This window comes from Chiloscyllium plagiosum, chromosome 3, assembly GCF_004010195.1.
Source record: "Chiloscyllium plagiosum isolate BGI_BamShark_2017 chromosome 3, ASM401019v2, whole genome shotgun sequence".
NCBI lineage: Eukaryota > Metazoa > Chordata > Chondrichthyes > Orectolobiformes > Hemiscylliidae > Chiloscyllium > Chiloscyllium plagiosum.
The window spans coordinates 92,480,486-92,498,640 of NC_057712.1; the positions used below are offsets into that span (position 1 = coordinate 92,480,486).

At 40.3% G+C, this 18,155-nt stretch overlaps 1 protein-coding gene across 4 annotated transcripts in view; it reads right to left on the bottom strand.

The window, feature by feature from the left end:
* Nucleotides 1-293: 293 nt before the first annotated feature.
* LOC122547436 (vacuolar protein 8-like) overlaps nt 294-18,155 on the bottom strand; it is a 77,260-nt gene continuing 59,398 nt past the window's right edge. For 3 of the 4 annotated variants that reach the window (XM_043686067.1, XM_043686073.1, XM_043686060.1), the window contains 5 exons: nt 17,367-17,495; nt 9,191-9,305; nt 3,763-3,897; nt 2,757-2,882; nt 294-1,762 (listed from right to left, as the gene is read on the bottom strand). In XM_043686067.1, the coding sequence (XP_043542002.1) occupies nt 1,638-1,762; nt 2,757-2,882; nt 3,763-3,897; nt 9,191-9,305; nt 17,367-17,495 (630 nt within the window). In that variant the 3' untranslated portion in view covers nt 294-1,637. The remainder of the gene's footprint in view (nt 1,763-2,756; nt 2,883-3,762; nt 3,898-9,190; nt 9,306-17,366; nt 17,496-18,155) is intronic. The other variant, XM_043686080.1, reaches the window with a different exon arrangement.

The following is an 18,155-nucleotide window of genomic DNA, read 5'->3' on the forward strand; positions in this document are numbered from 1 at the left end:
AGCTCCAAGATATTGCTGCAAGAGTTCTTCAGGGTAGTGTCCTAGGCCTAACTATCTTCAGCTGCTTCGTTAATGACCTTCCCTCCATCATAAGGGTAGTAGTGGGGATGTTCAACATCATTCTCAACTCCTCAGATATTGAAGTAGTCCATGTTCAAATACAGCAAGATCTGGACAATATCCAGGCTTGGGCCCACAAGTGGCAAGTAACACTTGCATGACACAAATGCCAGGCAATGACCATCTCCAATGAGAGACAATCTAACCACTGCCCCTTGACATTCACTGGCTTTCCCACTATCAACATCCTTGGGGTGGCCATTGATTAGAAACTCACCTGGACTTGCCACATAAATACAGTAGCTATAAGGGCTGGTTAGGGGCTAGCAAATTCAGCAATGAGTAACTCACCTCCTGAGTCCCCAAAGCCTGTCCATCTACCAGACTCAAGTCAGAAGTGTGATGGAATACTCCTCATTTGCTTGGATGAGTAAAGCTCCAACGACACTGACACCATCCAGGACAATGCAGCCTACTTAATTGGCACCACACCCACAAATAACCACTCCATGTACTCCAAATAACCAGTGTCTCTGATTTGCAAGGTGCACTAAAGAAATCCACCAAAGATGCTTAGCACCTTCCAAACTCATGACCACTTCCATCTAGAAGGACAAGAGCAGCAAACACATGGGAATACACCTACACCACCTTCCCCTTCAAGCCACTCACCCACCTTGGAAATATATCATTGTTCTTTCACTGTCATTGGGTCACAATCCTGGAATTCCCTCCCTAAAGGCATTGTGATGCCACCTATAGCACTGAGACTGTAGCGATTCAAGAAGGCAGCTCACCACCATCACTTTCTCATGGGCAACTAGGGACAGCCGATCAATGCTGGCCAGTCAATGATACGCACGGACTACAAATGGATTTTTAAAAACTTGGGTGAAAGAGTTTCTATAACCCAACTTGGAATGTAACAACGGCACAAACACCACAATCTGCAATGAGCGCAAGTAACATGGACTGATAACAGCAAGGATACTAAAAGTTCTTCTCTGCCTCTCTCAATCTTAGAAATAAGTACAGTTGTAAAAAAACCACTTGGAGAAACCAGTGTTCACTGAGAGGTCAGGGTATCTGCCACTTTGGCACTCACGAGGAAACAGAACAGCTGCATAAAAGTGACTCGGGTATCATGCTCACAATGCAAGGACTGTCGAAAACCTGGAACTGGAACTGCCTTTACTTTTCTGGCTGAATGGAAACAATCCACAAGCCCACCCCCTCAAAACCTTTATTCTCCAGGTTTGTGTGTATGCATTTGATGTCACATTTTCTTATTTTTGTGTTTGAGAGGGAGTAAAACTCTATTCGTTTTCACTCAAGAAAATCTTGGAATTGCCTTTCCTTCATTTTTGATCTGGTTCACAAAGTTTAATTGAAGCATAATAGTAACGTGCTGAAAAAAGAAACAAAAAATATTTGTGGCGACTGACAGAGGGGGGTTAAAGAAAGGGCACATCACCCCTCTCCTGGTCATGACAAATGTACTTTGCTTTTCTTGTGTTCTTTTAGTTTTGACCACCCTGATACACAGGTCTTAGGTGTCATCATCAGTTATCTTGCATTTAGTTTTCCACTTTCTGGTATAAAACAGCTTGAAGTAGGTCTTGTATTTCTGTTGTTTGCTGAGAAACATTGTTGAGTTGCTCTATCAACTGCCTCTCACTGAACACTGCTGCAAAATGAGAATCTGAAAAAAAGACAATGTTCCAGTTACCAAAGGGTATTTCAAGGTAACATGTAGAGTTGATTGAGCAAACAATGTGATTTTACAGGGGTGACCAGTCAGAAAAAGCAATCCGCCGGGTGAGACAGAGGGGGAGTCATGTCTGCAAGGGAGCAGGCAGTTTACCAGGAGAGATGAGAATGGGCCGCTGGAAAGGGGAAGGGAGAGAAACAAGTGCCTACTTTGGAGGAAGGGTGGAAGAAGCCAGCAGCTGCAAAGGGGTCTGGATAACTGATTGCCTGAATAACTCTAAATTGAAATGGGATGAGAGTATACAGAACGACAGTCATCCAGACAGTCAGTCAGTCATCCAGACAGTCAGTCTGTATACTCTAATCCCATTTCAATTTTTCATCTAAATACTTATTAAATGCTGCAATGGATCCTGCCTCTATCACTGTTTAAGGCAGTGAGTTCCAGATACCCACCTCTCTCTGAATGATCTGATTTGAAAAATGAGAAGTCCTGAGGGAAATTAATTTGGTGGATGCTGAAAGGCTCTTTCCCTTGTGGAAGAGATTAGAACAAGGGGACACAATGTAATATTAAAGGTCTCTCCACTTTAGGAGAAATTTACTCAGAGTTCTGAGTGTGTGGAATTCTCTTTACCAAAAAGCAGCAGAGGCAGAATTGTTTAAAGCAAGGGCAAGAGAGGCAAAGGGTATTGGGGGAGTAAGCAGCAAAGTGGAACTGAGGTCACAATCACAATCTTATTATTAAATGGCATAGCAGGATCAAGGGTCAAAGGGCTTACAGCTACACCTCATTTCAATGTTCAGATGGGAGCAGATTACCTACACTCAGTCACATTTGAATGAATGAAAAATGATCATTCTTCAGCATAATGAATAAATAAACCAGGGAATTTGCAAATACTTTGGAAAACTGAAAAAAGTTCTCTCAGAAACGAGAAAAAAGATTCACTACAGAAATTAACTTGAAGGTATTTTTTGTTTACCTTTTCTGAGATTCCGTATAGTTAAAAGGCCCAGATGTTGAAATCTAATTTCCTGGTGTTTGAGAAAACGTAAGACGTAACCAACAATCTCCCTGATGTGTGGTCTCAACAACAGAGTAAACATTTCTGTAATGGAGACAATCACATTACTGCCTGACCTCTGTTCTATATGTAATTATTTGCCACTGAAGTGTTTTACATGCTTGCAAACATTAAATTATACGTATTATTTAGATTTTGTTCAGCTGAGAAAAATCCATTCAGTTATTAAAACTTCATTTCTGGATGAAAAGCTGTGAACGTTATAAACTTGTTGAAAGACACAAGTTTCTTTCCCCTTAAATGAATTGGTACGGAAATTTGGGTTACGTACACTTGGAATTGCAATTGTCAAGACCAGGGAAATACAAAGTTTTCAATTCCAAAGTTCTTTACTGATACACCATCTGAAAAAACCCTGACGTAATTATGTTTTGCTGCTTTCTAACCGCACATCAGGTATGGTCTGCTCAGAACAGTATACTTTTTGATTATGACTGCTTCAAACTTGTTCAGCATTCTACTTGCTGTACTGATTGGTTTCCATCATCATTGCAAAACATTACATAACTCTAACAAAACAACTCTACATAACAAAGAGAAAGAAGAATAATTACGGTTTCCTGCTTTGCAAAGGATTATTATTCTTTTTGGAAGAAAAAGTTATTTTCAGTCAAGTGTGTCATTCTGGCATTTGGATCACACAAGAGAATTTGGAGTCAAACCACGGCTCAGCTTGCATGTGTACTCGATCTCAAAACCTTGCTCAGAAAATGATTAAGTAATGTGCCCGTTTCTCTAATGAAATAGTATTATGTTATTAGCTTGATACCTAAAGGACATACCCAATTACATTTTCTTCTCAAAACAAATATATGTCTTCTACAAAAAAAAACTTTCATAAAAAGTGAGAAGGTGAGTTCATACATAAATTTAGCAAAGTATAAGTCTTTATTTCACATTTTACCATCTTGTCCAAGTTGGCTGATTATGTAAGCAGCCTGGAAGGAAAGGTCGATATTTCCAGACTGACTTGAGAGCATCAACAGGTGAGCTGCTATATTTGCATCTGATTCTTGTATTACGTGTGTTCTTATTATTTCTAGAAAAAAATAGAAATTTATTTAATAAGGTCAGTAACTAAGTTCAATACTTTGTAACATCCACAATCAGACCTTAAAGAGTAGAATTTGGATCTATATGGACTTCAGTAAGGCATTCGACAAAGTTCCCCATGGGAGACTGGTTAGCAAGGTTAGATCTCACTGAATACAGGGAGAACTAGCCATTTAGATACAGAACTGGCTCAGAAGACGGTGGTGGTGGAGGGTTGTTTTACAGACTGGAGGCCTGTGACCAGTGGAATGCCACAAGGATTGGTGCTGGGTCCTCTACTTTTTGTCATTTACATAAATGATTTGGATGCGAGCATAAGAGGTATAGTTAGTAAGTTTGCAGATGACACCAAAATTGGAGGGGTAGTGGACAGCGAAGAAGGTTACCTCAGATTACAACAGGATCTTGATCAGATGGACCAATGGGCTAAGAAGTGGCAGATAGAGTTTAATTCAGATAAATGTGAGGTGCTGCATTTTGGGAAAGCAAATCTTAGCAGGACTTATACACTTAATGGTAAGGTCTTAGGGAGTGTTGCTGAACAAAGAGACTTGGAGTGCAGGTTCATAGCTCCTTGAAAGTGGAGTTGCAAGTAGAGAGAATAGTGAAGAAGGCGTTTGGAATGCTTTCGTTTATCAGTCAAAGTATTGAGTACAAGAGTTGGGAGGCCATGTTGCTGCTGTACAGGACATTGGTTAGACCACTGTTGGAATATTTCTTGCAATTCTGGTCTCGTTCCTATCGGAAAGATGTTGTGATACTTGAAAGGGTTCAGACGGGATTTACAAGGATGTTGCCAGGGTTGGAGGAGGCCGTTTTCCCTGGAACGTCAGAGGCTGAGGGTTGACCTTATAGAGGTTTATAAAATTATGAGGGATATGGATAGGATAAGTGGACAAAGTCTTTTCCCTGGGGTGGGGGAGTCCAGAACTAGAGGGCATAGGTTTCGGGTGAGAGGGGAAAGATATAAAAGAGACCTAAGGGGCAATGTTTTCACAGAGGGTGGTACGTGTATGGAATGAGCTAGTACAATTGTGACATTTAAAAGGCATCTGGATGGGTATATGAATAGGAAGGGTTTGGAGGGACAGGGGCCAGGTGCTGGCAGGTGGGACTAGATTGGGTTGGGACATCTGGTTAGCATGGACGGGTTGGACCGAAGAGTCTGTTTCCGTGCTGTACATCAATATGACTCTATAACTATAACTCTACCTTGAAAGGGCAGCTCCTAATTTTAAAGCAGTGCCTGCTAGTTCTGGACTCAGCCACAACAGGAAGCAGCTTTTTCATGTTCACCTTGTAAGGACCATTCAGGATCTTATACATTCAATTAAGGCACTCCCTCTCTTATAAACTTCAGTGAAACAAATCTAGCTAATCCAAACTATCTTCCTAAGACAAGCCATTCATTCAAGATGTTAAATCTAATCAATCTCCCCTAAACTGCCTCCAATGCATTTACTTCCCTTCTTGAGAAGAAAACTATACACAGTAATCAGGTTGTGGTCTCACCAATGCACTGTATAACTGAAGTGTAACAACTTTACTGTTACGTTTAATACCACTCATTGTAAAGGACGGCACTCATAGAAAAGGGTAGCCTTCTTGACTACATGCTGCACCTGCATATTAACCTCTGCATCATCCATCCACCAGAACCACTAAACACCACTGCATCTCAATCCTGCAACCATTTAAGTCATACTCTGCTTTTCTATTTTTCTTGTTAAGTTAACAATTTCATATTTTCCCACATTATACTCCAGCTGCTAGATTTTTGCTAACTCACTCAACCTCTCTATATCCATCTGTAACTTTGTCTTCTCCACAGCATAATTTCCTACCGGTTTTGGTGTCAGCTATGAATTTAGCTAACATGCTTCACTCCCCTCATCGAAGTATCAATGTAAAATGTGAAAGGTCGAGGTTCCAGCACAGACCCCTGCAGGATTGCACCTCCACATCCTGCCAGCCAGCCAATCTTCTATCTGTGCTAATATTCTACTCCCTACACCATGTGCTTTATAGTCTGCAATAACTTTGATGTGGCACCGTATAAAATGACTTCTTCAAATAAAAGTCTTGTGTATCTATAGACTTCTTCATGTCCAAGAGCATGTTACTTCTTCAAATAACTGCAATCAATTGGTTAAATGTGATATCCCTTTGATGAAACCATGCTGACTCTTCTCCATTAGCTTGAGTTTTTCCAAATTCACAGCTATAATCCTGTTCATGATTGGGAACGTGTTAGAATCAATGAAAGATGGCAAGCTAACTGACCTATAGTCTCCTGTTTCCTGCCTCCTTCCTTGAATAAAGGAATTATATTTGCTACTTTCCAACCCGATCTTTGCTGAATCTAGAGAACCTGAAAAAATTAACACCAAAGCAATAACTACCTCATGAGCAACCTCTTTTAAAACCATACAGTGAAGTCCATCAGAACCTAGAGACTTATCTGTCAGTTTGCTTAGTACTACTTTTTACATAAGTGTAACTTTTCTAAGTTTTTCTCTCCACTCCTGCTTTTACAGCTATTACATTTTTTATGCCCTCTATAGCGAATATAGAAGCAAAGTACTTGTTCTTTTTATCCACTATGTCCTTATTATCTACTATTAATTCCCCATTATCATCTTCTACAGGATCAACTTTCAATACTTATTCTGTTCCTTTTTAGGTACCGAGAAAATCATATACAGTCATTTCATTATGGAGTTATACTGTATGGAAACAGTCCCTTCAGTCCAACTCATCCATGTCAACCAGGTTTACCAAACTAAACCATTTGCCTGTGTTTGGCCCACATCTCTAAATCTTTTCTATTCATGTAGCTGTCCAAAGGTCTTGTAAATGTTGCAACTAAACCTGCATCTCCCACTTTCTCTAGCAGTTCATTCCATATGCACACCACCTTGTGAAAAAGTTGCCCCTCAGGTCCCTTTTAAATCTTTCCCCCCTCCCCTCAAACCTACATCCTCTAGTTTTGAACTCCCCTACCCCAGTGAAAAGACCTTTGCAATTCAACCTTTACATTCCTATCTGTCTTTCTCTTACACTTCCATTTTTTATTTCCTGATTAACCTTTTAATTATTTTTTTACTATTTCTTGTGTTCTGTCCAACCATCTGACATGTCACTTACTTTTACATAGTTCCATGTTTTTCTCCTTAAGTTTATTGCACAGATGGTGCGTCCTCCCTTTCGACTATTTCTTTATAGTAGGAATGTATTTGTTTTGGGTTTGCTGAAATATATGCTTAAAATATTTGCCGCTCTGTATCTCTGTTGATTTATCTCCTAGCCTAGTACTTCGCTGCACCATCTCCAGTTTCTGAATGCCCTTCTAAATGTAGTAACCACAATAGTACATAATACTTTTGTACAAACTCAGAATCATTTGTTGTTTTGTTCAGTTTCTTGTTTCTACAACAGAAACCACCTCTCCTATATTGAATTGTACAATACAAATACTGTTTAAAATTCTTCCCCAATTCATTATAAAAGATTATAAAATTATAAAACCTTAAATATGTAGTGTTTTTTGTGGACATTGGCTACACACTAAGACACAGCTTCCCAACTATGGGTCATAACCTCTCATGGGTTATCTGATGAAATACTGGAGTTGCAACTCCTATCCTGGTAATGGCAGGGCCAGAATGGGACAGGACCCAAGACACCAGAAGTAGAGATGCTCAACATCGTACTGCGTACTCTCTCAATAGAGATCCTGCCTCCATTTTGGCAATTCCCAATTTTACCAACAGAACATTAGTTATAAATGAAGTGCAGAGACGATGGGCTGAATAGCCTCTTTCTGTGCTGCAACGTTTCTATTAGAAGGAGCAGAGTGTGAAACACAAACAGGAAACTTGAACTTAGCAGGTCCATTTGAAATTAGTGCTTAGTTTAAATCAAAGCCATTTTCACTGATCCAACGACCTTAACCTGCAGTGTGGAGAACCACAATTTATTGGATTAGACATAAATGGTCTTGAAGTAACCTGTTTAAGTGTCAAGATCTGAAGTGATTTAACTCCCTAGTCCCTTAAAAATAGAAACAAAGACAATTGCAGCTTGACGTTACAGTAGAAGACATAGTTGCTCGGGTGCAGTGATTGATAGGTCATTGCTGATCATTTCCACAAGTCTTGTAATGAATCCTTGGCTGAGCTCTAAAAGTACCCAAAACCACATCAATGGGTTACTTCATGTTGATAGGTTTAGGAGGCTAGTACATAACTAATGGTTTTTGATGTGGTTACTGATTCGAATTATTTTTAAAGACAGAATAATTGCTTAGAAGAATTTAAAGTTTTTGAAAATTCTTCATGAATGAAAGTCTATTTTACAATCAAGTATATATAGATGAGAACTTTCTTAGGGTATTAGAGTTTTTACATCTCCATGTGAATTCTGTGAGTGGTTATGGAAGTGACAGTGAGAGAAGCAAGGTGAATACTTGAGGAATCACAGAATCCCTACAATGCGGAAAGAAGTCATTTGGTCCATTGGGTCTGCACCAACCCTCCAAAGTACCCCCTACCTTTGTGTTGACCATGGCTAATCCAACTAGCCTGCAAATCCCTGGACACTAAGCTACCTAACCCGTACATCTTTGGACTGTGGGAGGAAACCAGAGAACCTAGAGGAAACCCACGCAATCACATGGAGAACATGCAAGCTCCACACAGACACCCCCAAGGGTGGAATCAAATCTGGGTCCCTGAGACAGCAGTGCTAACCACTGAGCCACCATGCCGACCTGACGTTTACAAAGAAAAACAAAAAGAACTGCGGATGCTGTAAATCAGAAACAAAAACAAGTTGCTGGAAAAGCTCAGCAGGTCTGGCAACACCTGTGAACAGAAATCAAAGTGAACATTTTGGATCTGGTGATCCTTCCTCAGAAACCAGACCTGCAACGTTAACTCTGATTTCTCTTCACAGATGTTGCCAGACGTGCTGAGCTTTTCCAGCAACTTCTATTTTTGTTTCTATCTTTTATAAACCTTGGTTGAATTCCTAAAGAACTGAAATTGGGCCTGATAAACAGCCCATCTCTGTACCATTCCACCTCCTTGGTTGTCTTAGGAAGGTGTGACCCAATTTCATCTCTCTGCCACCTCCCTGAAATGCTGAGTGAGGGCCTTTTGAAAGCTGGCATACGTTTCCTGCCTCAGATCCCCAGAATCAGAAAGAAAATGAAAGTATTGTTGACTATCACCTACTCGTTACATCATTGTAGAATAGTAATGAATGTATATCGTTACCATTATTTGTGAGCTGAGCAATGCAAGCCGTGACGTACAGCAAAGATTCATCATGAATTGTGAGGAGCCCAAAGACCTGAAGCAGGACCACAACACATCGACTGTCAATAATATCCTGAAATGCAAATCAAAATGAGTTTCTAATGAAGCAAAATCCAAAACTACAATGAAAGCTTGTTTTGACCTTTTAAATTAAGCTGTTTATGAGCATTTCACAGGTTTTTCTTGAAATAAAGTTAAAAGACAGCCGTTCACAGAGAAAAGGAGTCAGAGGATACCTTTGCACTCCTCAGTAATCCTGGTATCAGAAGAAAAGGGTTCCACACCCAAGTGCAAAGAGGGTGGTTTATGATCTGCTGTGTAATTGTGACAAAGCACATTCAGATTTGTGCTCCTCTGACAGTGGAACAACATTGGACAATCAATAGAAAAATAGTGATGGAGAACAATGATTTATTTCTAAGGATAAGGATGTTATAAGGAAAAGTGTGGCAACAGCAGAAGTGCCATGACTTGTGAAGGGATTTGTGAATATGGTTTTGAGGGAGTGAAGGAAGAGCTTCTACCCCCATCCGTCCTAGTAAATGGTAGGATTGAGGGAGCATAGGGAGATATGGCTAGTTGAATGAAACAAGGTCAAGGGAAGTAAGAAGAATAGAATATTAGAATACAGAATGGTTAAAGCACAAAAGGTAGGATATTGTGTTCATTCTGTACGCCTACAAGAGCAACTCAGCCAGTTCCACATTATCTTCTGCATTTTTTTTGTTCAGGTGCTTATTCAATTCCCTTTTGAAAACTCCAGTTGAGTTTGCATCAACCAAGCTTGGGTAATGACTTTATGTCTTAACTAATCCCTGGCATTAAAAAAAATCCTCAAATCATCATTGGCAACTTTGCCCATTATATTAAATGTGTGCCATTTGATACTCCTCCCCTCTGTCAAAGGGAACAGTCTCTCTCAACCAACTCTCCCTACCTCTCATGATTTTGAACAATCTCTCAAATCTAGTTTCTTCATCAGGTTTCAGCAACTAATTTATGCAAGTTCAGACCCTGAATTCTGGAATCATTCATGTACATCATTTCTGTACCCTCTCTAAAAACTTCACATCTTCTTAAACTATGGTTCCTAGAATTGGAGACAATACTCCAGTTGAAGCAGAAACAAAATGTATAAAAGGTCATTCTAACTTGTTTGCTTTTGTATTCTATGCCCCTATTTATGTGGTCACAGTCTTATTTGCTTACTCTTTGGAGGGTCGGTGTGGACTCATTGGGCCAAGTGGCCTGTTTCCACACTGTAGGGATTCTATGATTCTCAAACTGCTATGTGACTTTCAACTTTATGTCGATATACACTTCCAGGTCCCTCTGTTTCTCACAAACTCATAGACATTTACAGTACAAAAGAAAGGCATTCAGCCCAATTTCCCCTCCTGCTGACAAACTGCACTAATCTCATTTTCCTTGAATTGTTTTCCCAGCTGCGTGAAAGTTGGTGCAGCAATCAGTGTGCGCGGAAACTTGGAACAGCCGCCAGGGGTGGGGGCTATGCTAACACAAATGAAGTAATACAAATTAAATGCCACAAGATTTTCTCACTGAACTACCCTGTCAGGCATGAATTCCAGGCTTCCATCACCCTCTGAATTCTTTCCGCTTCTTGTTTAGAATTGTATCCTTTATTACTTTGCCGTGTTCTCTCTGCCATGATGTATCAATTCACGTTTCTCGGAGTTAAATTTCATCCACCATGAATCCACACATTCCACTAGCTGGGCTTTGTTCATGAGTGAATGAACATTCTGCAGTGACAGAGAGAGAGAAACCTGCACAATTAAAACTGATTGTATGTGGCAAAGTACATAAATAGATAAGTTTATGAGGAGGGTTAAAAGGGAGAAGACAGAAGAACAGCATGGTCACAAATGGATGTTGAGGCATACTGCATCATCACTGACACTGAAGTTCACTCACTGCGAAAGCTGTAAGACAGGTCTTTTCAGTACAGAAATCCCATTTGACAAATATGGTAACTAAAGTTTTTTAGAAGAGAAATGAGAGATAGAGGAGAAATGAGAGGTAGAAGAGGGTGAGATGAACAAGAAGACGTCAGAAAAGTAGGAGAAATGGTCAAAGTGCAGCTGAGTGATGAAAACAATGTACTTATGATGGCTTTGATGAAACAAGTGGTGAAATTTTTAGAAACACTTATGTAAAGGGCTTTGAAAGAGCTATATTTCTATAAGTTCCAGGCTGCTAATACAATAATCCATAAAGAAGTTATAAATAGCAGGGGTGTTATTCACGACTGAGCAAATATTCTGCAAAGTAAATAAAACTGAAAATCAATGGTTCATATCTGTTACGTTCAGCACTTGTTTCATCAAAGCCATCACAAGTATGCTTATCACTAAACTGCATCTTGACCATTTCTCTTACTTTTCTGATGCCTTCTTGTTCATATCTGCTATGTTCAGTAATTCCATCCCTGATTTTCACTTTATCAATATTCTGCAAGTTTTTTTTACATTAATTCACTGTTATATTAATGCAGGTTGGGCTGATATTTACTGCCCATTTCTAATGGGCACCAATGCCACGTGCTAGCCAGGGTAGAAATTAAAGAATAGGCAGGATGAACACGTGGCTTGAGGGATGGTGTAGGAGGGAGGAGTTCAGATCTGTGGGATATTGGGACCGGTTCTGGGGAAGGTGAGACTATTACAAATTGGACGGTCTACACCTGAACCAGACTGGAACTAATGTCCTTGGTGGACTTTTTGCTACTGTTGTTGGGAGGTTTTAAACTAATATGGCAGGGGGTTGGGAACCAGAAGAGAAGACTACTAGACAGTGAGGTGGAACTGGAGACTGTAAGGATCACAAAGTTAACATTACCAAGGGGAAGAGTAGGCAGAGAGTAGATGAACACAAAAGAACTGGCAGCCTGAAGTGCATATAATTTAATGCAAGGAGTATAGTGGGTAAGGCAGATGAACTTAGGGCCTGGATTGGTGCCTGGGAGTATGACGTTATTGCGATCACAGAGACTTGATTGAAGGAAGAGCATGATTGGCAACTAGATGTTCCAGGATATAGATGCTTCAGACAGGACAGGGAGGGAAGTAAAAGGAGGGGAGGACTTGCATTACTGGTCAGGGATGATATCACAGCTGTGCTAAAGGAGGACACTATGGAAGGCTTGAGCAGTCAGGCATTATGGGTGGGACAGGGAGGGAAGTAAAAGGAGGGGAGACTTGCATTACTGGTCAGGGATGATATCACAGCTGTGCTAAAGGAGGACACTATGGAAGGCTTGAGCAGTCAGGCATTATGGGTGAAGCTGAGAAATAAGAAGGGTGCAGTTACATGGCTGGGGCTATATTACAAGCCTCCCAACAGTGAGCGTGAGGTAGAAGAACCAATAGGTGAACAGATTATGGAAAGATGTAGAGGCAACAGGGTGGTAGCGATGGGAGATTTTAATTTTCCCAACATTGACTGGGATACACTTAGTGTCAGAAGTCTGGATGGGACAGAATTTGTAAGGAGCATCCAGGAAAGTTTTCTACAGCAGTATGTCAATGGTCCAACTAGGGAAGGGGCCATATTGGATCTGGTATTGGGGAATGAGCCAGAACAGGTGATAGAAGCTGCAGTGGGGGATTTCTTTGAGAATAGTGACCACAATTCTGTAAGTTTTAGAATACTCATAGACAAAGATGCGAGTGGTCCTCAGGGATGATTATTAAACTGGGCCAAGGCTAATTATATCAAAATTAGGCAGGAGCTGGGAAATGTGGATTGGACACAGCTATTTGAAGGAAAGTTCACATTTGATATGTGGGAAGCTTTCAAAGATAGGTTGAAAGTAGTGCAGGATAGGCAGGTCCCTTTGAAAACAAGTGATAGGAAAGGCAAGATTCGTGAACCATGGATGACAGGAGAAATCGTGCGACTAGCCAAGATGAAAAGTGAAGCATACATAAAGATCCAGCAACTAAGAACACAGCGGGCCTTGGATGAATATCGGGAGAGTGGGACCAATCTTAAATGAGAATTCAAGCGGGCTAAAAGGGGTCATGAAGTGGGTTGGGGGAGCAGAATTAGGGAGAATCACAGACCTTTTATTCTTATATAAGAAGCCAGCGGGTAACCAGAGAAAGGGTTTGTCCACTAAAGGATAAGGAAGGAAGGTTGTGTGTCAAACCTGAGAAAATAGGTGAGATTCTCAATTTCTTTGCATCAGTGTTCACTGAGGAGAGGGACATGATGAATGCTGAGATTACAGATAGAAGTTGGTTTACTCTGGATCATGTTGACATAAGGAGGGAAGATGTATTGGGTAGGCTAAAGGATATTAAGGTGGACAAATCCCTAGGACCGGATGCGGTCTATTCCAGGTTGCTGAGGGAGGTGAGAGAGGAAGTAACTGGGGCCCTGACAGATATCTTCGCAGCATCCTTAAACACTGGTGAGGTGCCAGAGAACTGGAGGGTTGCTCATGTTGTCCCCCTGTACAAGAAGGGTAGTAGGGATATTCCAGGTAACTACAGACCAGTGAGCCTGACGTCAGTGGTGGGAAAGTTGCTGGAGAAGGAACTGAGGGATAGAACCTACTTATATTTGGAAGAGAATAGGCTTATCAGTAATAGGCAACATGGTTTTGTGGGCAAAATCGTGCCAACTCATAAGGGTTCTTTGTGGAACTGACCAAGTTGATAGATGAAGGAAGGGCTGTAGATGTCATACACATGGACTTTAAGTAAGGCGTTTGAAAAAGTTCCCCATGGTAAACTAATGGAGAAAGTGAAGTCACATGGTGTGCAGGGTGTTCTAGCTAAGTGGATAAAGAACTGGTAGAGTAACAGGAGACAGAGTAATAGTTGAAGGGAGTTTCTTGAAATGGAGAAAGGTGACCAGGTGTTCCACAGGGATCAGTGTTGGGGCCACTGTTGTTTGTGATATACATAAATGATCTGGAAGAGGGCACTGTTGGTCTGATCAGTAAGTGTGCAGATGACATGAAGACTGGTGGAGTAGCAGAAAGCACAGGGGACTGTCAAAGAATACAGGAGAATATAGATAGACTGGAGAGTTGGGCGGAAAAGTGGCAGATGGAGTTCAATCCAGGCAAACGTGAGGTGATGCTTTTGGAAGGTCTAATTCTAGAGCGAACTATACTGTAAATGAAAGAGCCTTGGGAAAAGTTGATGAGCAGAGAGGTCTGGGAGTTCAGGTCCATTGTACCCTGAAGATGGCTGCACAAGTGGATAGAGTGGTCAAGAAGGCATATGGTCTGCTTGCCTTCATCAGACGGGGTATTGAGTATAAGAGCTGGCAGGTCATGTTAAAATTGTACAAGACATTGGTTCAGCCGCACTTAGAATACTGTGTACAGTTCTGGTCAGCACATTACCAAAAGGATGTGGACGCTTTGAGAGGGTGCAGAGAAGGTTTACGATGATGTTGCCTGGCATTGAAGGTGCTAGCTATGAAGAGAGATTGAGTAGGTTAGGATTGTTCTCATTAGATAAAAAAAGGAGATTGAGGCAGGACCTGATTGAGGTCTACAAAATCATGAAGGGTAAAAACAGGGTAGATACAGATAAGCTTTTTTCCCCAGGATGAGGGATTCAATAACGAGAGGTCAAGCGTTCAAGGTGAGAGGTGAAAAGTTTAAGGAGGATATATGCGGCAAGTATTTTACACAGAGGGTGGTAGGTGCCTGGAACACGTTGCCAGCAGAGGGAGTAGAGGCAGCATGGAAGATTCACTTAATGTGCGTCTGGACAGATGCATGAGTAGGTGGGGAGCAGAGGGATACAGATCCTTAAGAATTGGACAACAGGTTTAGACAATAGATTTGGATCGGCTCAGGCTTGGAGGGCTAAAAGGCCTGTTCCTGGGCTGTAAATTTTCTTCGTTCTTTGTTCAAGTTGCCGAGAGGGCAGTTAGAAGTCAACCACATTGCTCTGGGTGTGGAGTTACAGGTAAACCACCAGTTACTTTCCCTAAAAGATATTAGTGAACCAATTCCACCTTCAGCCATGGCAGGATCTGAACCCAGGTCCCAGAACCATACCTGGGTGTCTGGATTAATAGTCTAGCAACAAAACCACTTGGCCAAGCCCTCCCTTAGACATGATGAGCAATAACGTTTTTTCAAATTGAAGTGAATGAAGCATTTCAGTGTTACAATATACTTTACATTTGATGTATCTTACTGCCACATAGGCAAATTGACTTTTTACTATATTGTACTCACTTTTTACAGTCCTCTATTGTCAGTACATTAATAAACAAAATCAGAAATTGCTAGAGGTCTGGCAGCATCGGTAGAAAACAAGCAGAGTTCACGTTTTGGGACCGTTGACCCTTCTTCAGATTTAACTCTGCTTTCTCTCCACAGATGCTGCCAGACCTGAGTTTTTCCAGCAATTTCTGTTTTTGCTTTAGCGTCTGCAGTTCTTTGGGGTTTTTTTGATCTGCATGGCTTTTGTCACTTTGGTTTTTAAAAAACATTTTCAGAAAAGTGCTGGTTTAATCAAAATAATGAATAAAATCTGCCAGATTTTGGGGTCAGTAGCGGACTTCGAAGAAAGTTATCTATTAATTCTAACAATCACTATGACAGTGGCTCCTGTTTTCCTGATGATTATTTAAATATGGCACCAAGTCATGGGGGATTTCCAGCAGCAATGCAGGATGAGCAACCAATCACATTAAAGTATTAAACAAACCAGAAAATTTACACCAGTCATTTTACTTTTAAGCTAAAACTTCAGAAAACTATATAACTGATTTGTACTTAGATCAGTTTAGATCCTAAGATAAACTTTCGGAAGAAATGTGTGACATGTTTTTATTATAATGGATAAATGTGACATGCTACAATTTTAAAATTAGTGTTTCAAGGCTAATGAGAATGTTTATCAATAATCGTTCAGTTAATATGCATTGAAAACACGGGTATGCCTCATTCAACAAGGTGTAACATTTTCAGGATTCTTATAGACTGTGGTGCACCAACAGAGCACTCTCTGCAGAAAAGTACAATCAGTGGCAGCAACCTCCATGTTATTCTATGTATGTGTAGACTCCTAAAATTCATGCCAGTTTCAATGAATTAATGAAGACAAACCATTGGCAGCTTCCTTATCAATACCACTGCCAACTCTGGGTGATCATTTTCCATTCCTTTTCTAAGCTCATTGCCTCCTTCCCAAAATCTGGAGCACTGTAAATTCATGATGTACAATGAAAATAATGAATTTGCATAATTTGGTCTAAATGGCTCACTTTGTATTTTTCCAAAACCTAAAAACAATTAAGTGTTCGACATGCCATATATGCTCTATGTTACATTCCTCCTATACCATATGGCTGTACAAAGTATATTTGAAAAGTAGACTTCTTGAATATCGGACAATGCTATTCCTGGAAGGTAAGATGGCCATAGTCTGCACTTTACTTCTCACACACACCAGGTCTCCTTTAAAACCCTGTGACTTCACTTGGCACTTTTTTTTGACAACAGGACAGATAATCCTACTGTGACACCATTTGCTGATGCTCAAATATCGTTTGTAACTGATCTTCAATTTGTTAAAATGGACATTTCAGAGAAAATAAAATTAAACTAATCAATCCTGGACCTCCAGTTGTTTACAATACATAGGGATCAGAATTGGAGATACAGGTTGTTTTGCTATAACATATGTTTCGATAACGCAAGTTCATTGCAACGCAAGTGATTAATTGGGGATGCTGTTTCTAAAGCACAAACTTTTAAAATGTGTGTTGGCTGTAATGTGATTACATCACCAACACTTTAAATGCTGTTTCTAAAGCGCAATTTTTCTATAATGCGGAGTTGCACAAGAACACAACCATTGCGTTATACAAGGACTATCTGGATGTCATATTGCCCTGTAATAGCAATTCTCCAAGCTGTGCACTATTGGAGTGTGGCACCCTGATGGTATCACAGTGACTTCTGAATTTAACCTCAAATGGGAACTTAAATGTACAGTCTATTACTTAACATCAAAGAATCGTCACTGAAACTGTACATGTTGTGAACAGAAGCTTTCAAATTGTCATGACATTGAAATGTTAAGGGTATTCTTGAGTAAGTGTGTTTTCCACTTTAAATGCAATAACATACCTGTTGAGTCTTACTTGTTGCTAGTTTTTGGATTATGTTTCCAACATAATTACTGACTCTTGGATTGGTTCTGTAAATTAAGAGTAACTTCCCCAAAATTTTCAAGATATTCTCAGACACAATAGCAGCCTGTAAAGAAAATAAAATCTTAACCAAATAAACCCCGATGATAACATGATAAAAATACAGATTATCTTAAGGTTTACAGTAAGAAACACAAATAGAATTGTGAAATATCTTCAAAAATTATTTAAATAATAATTCAAAATCCTAAAAGAAATATTGCCGTTACAATGTGGCATTTCCCAAACACTTCTCAAAACACTCCCATCCAAGAAACTCAGCTGCTGATCAGATGTTAGATCAGATGTTCTATTAGCGATTTTTGAGAAGATTTGTAGCTCAGGTTGATAAGTAAGTTAGCTCGCTGAGCTGGAAGATTTGTTTTCAGATGTTTTGGCACTGTACTGGGTGATATTATCAGTGAGAGTCTCAGGAGACTCTCACTGATGATGTTACCTAGTATGATGACGAAATGTCCAAAAACAAATCTTCCAGCACAGTGAGCAAACTTACATATTTATGATGTTCTGTAGCCAGGACAAGGATTTGGCCCCAGCTTTGCTTCTTTCGGTGTGCAAAATGTACTTGGATTGTGCACAACACCTTGGGATTAATTGTCCTTTACTTTTACATCTCTGCTACTACTAGTGCCTGAACTTGGTCTTTCTAGCTCAATGCTTTTACACCACTATTCATAAGCTCACAAAGCAATCAAAGGTCATCTAT